This window comes from Alosa alosa, chromosome 6 (assembly GCF_017589495.1).
Source record: "Alosa alosa isolate M-15738 ecotype Scorff River chromosome 6, AALO_Geno_1.1, whole genome shotgun sequence".
Taxonomy (NCBI): domain Eukaryota; kingdom Metazoa; phylum Chordata; class Actinopteri; order Clupeiformes; family Clupeidae; genus Alosa; species Alosa alosa.
Genome location: NC_063194.1, coordinates 30,993,086 through 30,999,569, shown reverse-complemented (window position 1 = coordinate 30,999,569; position 6,484 = coordinate 30,993,086). Strand labels below are relative to the sequence as shown.

The 6,484-nt window shown below is 43.7% G+C and overlaps 2 protein-coding genes across 2 annotated transcripts in view; one reads left to right on the top strand and one right to left on the bottom strand.

Annotated features, from left to right (window-relative positions):
• Window positions 1–446: 446 nt before the first annotated feature.
• On the bottom strand, window positions 447–3,653 carry LOC125296692 (nucleoside diphosphate kinase B). Its single transcript, XM_048246736.1, has 5 exons — window positions 3,547–3,653; window positions 2,108–2,234; window positions 1,777–1,878; window positions 1,379–1,491; window positions 447–763 (listed from the first exon to the last, which is right to left on the bottom strand). The coding sequence occupies exons 2-5, from the start codon at window positions 2,228–2,230 to the stop codon at window positions 646–648; spliced, it is 456 nt and encodes a 151-aa protein (XP_048102693.1). The 5' UTR covers window positions 2,231–2,234; window positions 3,547–3,653; the 3' UTR covers window positions 447–645.
• Window positions 3,654–4,023: 370 nt separating this feature from the next.
• The window catches only part of utp18 (UTP18 small subunit processome component), a 10,271-nt gene continuing 7,810 nt past the window's right edge, over window positions 4,024–6,484 (top strand). Inside the window, exons 1-6 of the mRNA XM_048245746.1 lie at window positions 4,024–4,441; window positions 4,650–4,789; window positions 5,046–5,141; window positions 5,262–5,329; window positions 5,837–5,934; window positions 6,285–6,410. Coding sequence (XP_048101703.1) covers window positions 4,247–4,441; window positions 4,650–4,789; window positions 5,046–5,141; window positions 5,262–5,329; window positions 5,837–5,934; window positions 6,285–6,410 — 723 coding nt within the window. The 5' untranslated portion in view covers window positions 4,024–4,246. The remainder of the gene's footprint in view (window positions 4,442–4,649; window positions 4,790–5,045; window positions 5,142–5,261; window positions 5,330–5,836; window positions 5,935–6,284; window positions 6,411–6,484) is intronic.

Sequence of the window (6,484 nt, the reverse complement as noted above, 5' to 3'; positions counted from 1 at the left end):
CCTTACAGAGCAGGAGACCCAACATACTTACTCCATCCTACCATCACAATTGCCTATATGTCACACTTCGTGGAAGGCTATTCAGCCAGCAAACATCCCTGCTTGACCATCATCTGCAATGTTGTAGCGTGCCTGTTTACACAGACCCAGTTGGGTGTTACACCTAGTGAATTGAGCATGCAAAAATGCTGAAGGGTGTATGTATGTGGCGAAGTTGAATAAAGAGTTGCACTGTTGGGCATAAACAAGATGTTCGGTGTCCGAGTGAACACAAAGGGGCAGAATGTAACAGATGCTCTTGCTGATGCTCGAGTGGAAATAAATGTGCGGGCTGAAACAGCCCTCCGTGGCATTCAAGTCCACTGCTCTGAAGCATCTTAGACTTTAAAGTTACACAATATTTAGGCAACAGTCCTCCCTCCAAAAAACACCAACCAACTGCACAGTCCAGCTTTCTTCCAGCTTTAATGCGTATAAAAACACCATGCTCATTACATGATTTTTTTATATTCAACAAGTGCTTAACAGTCACTACAAGGACAGTAAGAGGAGACACATGACCCAGTCTTCAGCATGTACGATGGAGAAGAGTAAGTCATTCGTGCAAGTCAAGGTCACGGTGCAAGGGCTGATTGGCTGTTGGCTTTACTCGTAGATCCAGTCCACAGCACAGCTCTTGTAGGACACAATCTCCTCGGGCTTGAACCACAGGCTCGCCTCCTTCTTGGCACTCTCCACAGAGTCGCTGCCGTGGATGATGTTCCTGAGAAGAATGCAGAGTCAGCATGCTAGTTCAACCATGAGTGCAATGTTATGAGGCCCACACAGCCTTGAAATCACTGGGGGGGGGGGTCTAGTTAAAGTCTTTCAATGCACTTAATCTAATCAGGTGCTACATGCCAAGTAGCACCACTTGTTGGCACATTTCCTAGCAAGGCTTGAAGTTGGCCAGCTCATAAAAAGCAAATAAAAATGTTTACGATGTACCGAGACCAATTCACCTCGTAAAAAGCCAAGGATAGGAATCTAGATATGTATAAATCCATAATTATGTGCAAGACAAGATCTGCATGCCATGAAACCACAACTAAGCATTTGGACTAAAACAGTGTTGAAAGAAACAGTCCCTCCAAGTTGATTGGACCTTAAAAGCTTGACAAGGTAATTTCTTTATAGCACGTTTAAACAGATTGTAAGCACTTTGGCATACGATCACAAGTGACCTGGAACAAACAATAAATAGGTTACATGAGCCCCCACCCCAGTTTTATATTGATAACCCTAATTATTAAAGGTCCAGGGGTAGGAATCGAGAGGTAGGCCTCAATCTGGATAAATAACAGCCCATCAGCAAACAAGTCATGGATCGGATACCCACCTGCCAACCTGGATGCAGAAGTCGCCACGGATGGTGCCGGGCTTGGAGTCTGCAGGGTTGGTCTCACCCAGCATCACTCTGCCAGTTTTCACAGCGTTCAGACCCTCCCATACCTGGCAGAGACAGTCAGTAACCATTTTACCCTTCAGGCTAGAAACAAACTCAGACACTTGCACTTTTAATAGATTCAACACCAAAAAAGGCCATCAGTCTAATACCAAGTCATAAGACCTCAGACTTTATTTATTGGTGCATTAGCCATATAAATGGATGCACCCAGCTTTTAATTATGCTATAAATATTATATACCATGCTGCAGTGAATTGCATTTTAACCTTATGTAAATTCTGTGAGGCCAAGCATTTCAGACAAACGAAGAGGACCCATTGATTGCTCACCATGGCACAGACGGGGCCGGAGTGCATGTACTTGCAGAGTCCAGCGTAGAAAGGACGGTCCTTCAAGTCAATGTAGTGCTCCTTCAGGAGGTCCTCGGAGGCCTGCAGTAGAAAAAAAAAAGGTGCTTGATAAGCAAGACACAGTGCAACTCCATTGATTATAGTTCGACACAAGGCCCTCAATATGCTGCAGAAAGAGCAACAGCCACCCTGACCCGAGCTGATGTTTTGTCCCATCATTATTCTAACCCAACCCCATTATGGGTTCATTTGAAAGACCAGAGGGATGAGGGGACCCCTGCATGACAGATGGAACCACAGCTTTGCTTACCACAAGGAACTTCATGGCCACCAGTTTGAAGCCCTTCTGCTCGAAGCGCTTGATGATCTCACCGACCAGGCCCCTCTGGACACCATCGGGCTTGATCGCAATGAAGGTACATTCTTCTGCCATAACTCTGAACAAAGGACAAGTGCAATTCGGTCATTAAAACGGTACACAGCTGCAAGTCAAAACTTGCATAGGAGCCGGTGATGGCAATTAAACGTTGACAGGTGCACATATACAGTCATCGGAAATAAGTCTCTGAATAGGGGATACCATGAAGTGCGCACATACAGTTCATAAGTAGCCATATTAAAGTACAACCCGCACGGAAAGTATGCCGTTGGCTATTCTTATCTTTTACATTATGAGAGTCCTTGGCCTGGGGCCTACGTTTAATTTCAGGCTGGTGGCCAACATCACCCATGATCTGGTGCCAGTGGAAATTAACCAGAGACCTCGCTAAACGCATGACATAACCAATGTTAAGAAATTAGTCCAGCACTCACTGAAATAAACCATTAAAACCACATAACCGAGATCTGGGTCAACAATTACTGTAAATATTTTAAGTGGTTGTGCTGCAGAAACAGATCAGGGACAGAGTGCATCAGGTCACAACGAGAACCAAAAATCACGCTGCTACCGCACCCTGTGAAGACCAATTTGGACAACTGACCAGATTAATCCGAGATAGCATTAAGCTGAGCATCAGGATTTGAGCTCAACAGCAGTGGATCTGGGTTATGCATTAATGAATAAACTGAGCTCTAATGCTGAAGCCCGTCTGATAGCATGATCTCTTGAAAGCAAACTCCGTACACTACAAAGATAATTTCCGTTTTTCGACCATTGTTAAGATGGCAGCCATGTTTGAAGCTACTGCCACATGGCTTCCCGAAGTTAGTTACCGTTAATCAATGCGGTCTACCAATGCTTAAGCACAAGATTAACTCGTGTGGATGTCCAGGATCTAATTACTTTAATTATGCCTGAAGTAAATCCTAGCAGCAATTGATTGGCTTACAGGCATGTAGCCATAAACCAGTTTGCTAGCAGCTAACGTAAAGTCACCTAACGTTTCTGTGGCAAGAAATTAAGTGTTCCACCCGGCAAATCGCAACACCAGGTAGTTAGACAACCTAGTGAACCTACAACCCGATGTTGCATCAAAAATGATGGTGGACGACCACTTGTGTACAAGATCACGCTTTACGCTTCTTTAATCATCGAGCTTTAGCCCTGCAACGTCAACTCTACGCTGGCATAAGGTTTTAGTAATAAATGGTCGGAAACGCCATATTAAATGGGTAGGTTACCGGCGTTGACATATTGCAGTCACTGTTATAACCTTACAAATGACAACTTAAACATGATATAAAACCCTTCGGTTTAACCAAGAGGGTTGCAAACAATCTGAATGAAAAGTAATGGCAACAGCATACCTGGATCCAACGAAACTGTCAAGAGTCACCAAGAGCTCAACAGTACAAATGCGTCCGAGACAGGAAAGAGGGTTGAAATGGCTTTTATACCACGAAGGGGTGGGCCTCTACAATAATGACTGACGTGTGGGCTGTGGCAGCCTCCTCAGTCCTCCATGTTCTGGAGCTTACCAATGACCGTACATTTTGAGGAACCTGGGTTTGTGCATTGAGAATGCACTGATATTTTCACTGCGACACACGAATATTATACCATCAGTTGGATGATCATTGGACGTGTAACTGTGTAGTCTTGTAATGCAATGATGACATTAAAGAAAAGGAAACGTTGTATTGACTGACTTATCATGTTTGAAATTGATACTGGATGAGAGCAATTTATTTTTTACCCAATATTGCCATCTAGTGGCACGATATTGTACTGTCAAGGTTCTTAAAATGTCCGGGTTCACAGGTCATACAACCGGAAACTCTGAATACCCCATGTGGTAAACAGTGAGCAGTTCGAATGGTGGAATTGACTCCATCTCCTCTGAAAATCATTCTGTACATTTGATAGAAGCACGGACCTTTATGTAGAAAGAGTCGTGGTAATCTAGAACATCAGAACAGTGACAGTTGCCTCGATCATACTTCAGTCTTTAATCATTAAGCTTGTAAACATAGGCTAGAGAGCTAGCTAACTGAGTTCTTTTACAACATGGCAACACTCATGCCTCACGTCAGAAAAGGCAAGAAGAGAGCCCCAGACCCGGAGGTGGACTTGGATGAAGAGGCAAATAAAAGAGAAAACAACGTTAAGTTGCTGAGAGTCCTGGGCGAGCAAGATGCATCCGTCAAACTGCTGGAGGATCTCGTCTTTGGTGCGGAGGACGAGTTGGTGGAAAGATTGGAGGTAAGTCGATAGGTGACGTTAGACAGCAACTTTGCTACGTTAGGCCTAATGCTGTATTGGCTTAAAAGTTCAGTTGAATATCTCTTGTTAGTAAGATGTCCATGATCTCTGACATGATTTTTTTGTGTGTGTGTGTGTGTGTGTGTGTGTGTGTGTGTGTGTGTGTGTGTGCGCGCGTGTGTGCGTGCGCGCAACCATTCCCCCTCAGCATGAAGCAGATGACATGAGGGGTAGCTTATTGGATGAGGAGGATTCCAGTGATGATGAGACTGTAAATGAATCACGGCTTCAGGTCCCAGCAGCGAAGAAAGCTGTTTGGGAGGATGACGATGATGAAGTGGAGGAAGAGTGAGTTTATTTGTTTTTGAATAGTAGAGGTTCAATAAACCGGCACATATGGTTCCTTTCTGATCTCTCTGTTGGAATGCTTCATTTCTTGTGTTGTTTATTTGTTTTCAGTTAAAAGCTTTTGGCTGGTCTGGTCTGATACCTGAGTGTCAGAAAGTTATTTTCAGTTAAATTTTATAACAGTTCAAAAAAGTCCCTTCCTGTTCATATAGTTGTTGCTCAGCACAGTTTGATTGTCTATTTGTCCATTTTAAAGGGTGGACATGGCACACCGGTTCCGCAAGGACTTCACCAAAGGCAGTGCAGAATCCAGAATGACCAAACAGAAACTACAACAGCGACTAAAAGAACAGTAAGTGTTGTTATTTACCATATTTTTTTGAGAATAAGTGCACGGGCACATTTAGGTCTATTAAGAGATTTCCGGGCTTCTTTTCCAGTTGTAATGCCTGCTGTGTTTAATGCTTTCCAGGTTCCAAAAGTCTATGGGTGGAGCCCCCTCCTGGGCCGAGAAGGAAGTGAAGAAGAAGAAGAAGAAAGGTAAATGGAACCCAGACAAGGGGCTTTTCTCAAAGTCAAGGATTCGTGCTTGGTAGAACGAGTCCTGCCGAGTCAAATCCTTCAAAGACGAGGCCAGGCTTCTTCTTAGCATTCGGAAAAAACACACAATGGAACACACTAGCGTGTGTGCAGGAAGCTGCAGGTGCATTGTTAAAAATCATGTGCGCACAGGATTGTGGGTGTTTCAAGCACACAGAGGATACACGCATGCATCCTCGAAAACTCTCAGAAAATCTCAGAACAGACACAGTCTCAGAAGGACACAGTACTTGATAGAATATTAAAGCATACTTGACATTGGAACAGTGCTTGGCGAGATTCGATGACGTAATGTCCTTGAAAAAGCGGCTTTGAAGGACCCATCCTTGATATTGAGAAACGGTCAATGCCTGCCTGGCTGACACCAGACCCATTCTCAATCTCAATCCAAGTGTTGTTATGTGCATTCCTGCTATTTTCTCATTCTTTTCTGTTTTCTTCTTTTAGAGAAGGAAGAGGAAGATGAGGACGACGAAGACAATTTTATGCGCAAGACTGGCAACTTTGTGGGGACATCTGAGAGTCTCCCCAAGGGAATTATAAGGGTGAGATCATGCAGAGAAATCCTCATCATTTTTTTTATGTGTGCATCTACCCTTCTTTCTCTGCTGACGTACACTCTCTGACAACTGACAGACATGTCAATGATTAGGTAGCTTGGGTGTAGCCTAAAAATATGTAGCAGATCAACTTCACTTTCCGTATTTAAAAAATCATCTAAGCAGATTTTCCTCAGTTCTAAGAGTGACATTTCTTGAATATGAGACATACAGATGTCGGAGTTACATGATGAATGTTAGATTTGATCCAAAATTGTTTAAAGGTAGGCTTAAAGCTGAAGGCTGTGTTAATATCCAGACTGCCCCTCTAAATGTGCTTTATCATCTTGTCTCAGATCAAGAAGTGCCTGAACGCCAACAACGATCGGCCCGCAGATGACCGGTTGACCACTGTCCAGTTTCACCCCTCAGCTCAGGTTGTCATGACGGCAGGATTGGACCATTCCATCTCTCTCTTTCAGGTGAGAATTGAAGGTTTTTGAATTGAAGTTTGAGAATTTAAGTCTTTATCATAGGCTAGCACTGTCACTAGCAC

What these genes read in the sequence shown, in the direction of transcription:
- LOC125296692 (XM_048246736.1), bottom strand. Translation starts at nt 2,230, where the DNA reads ATGGCAGAAGAATGTACCTTCATTGCGATCAAGCCCGATGGTGTCCAG. An exon ending in CCGGCCCCGTCTGTGCCATG is followed by an intron (nt 1,492 to 1,776) that starts GTGAGCAATCAA and finishes TGTCTCTGCCAG; the next exon opens with GTATGGGAGGGTCTGAACGC. An exon ending in TTCTGCATCCAGGTTGGCAG is followed by an intron (nt 764 to 1,378) that starts GTGGGTATCCGA and finishes CATTCTTCTCAG; the next exon opens with GAACATCATCCACGGCAGCG.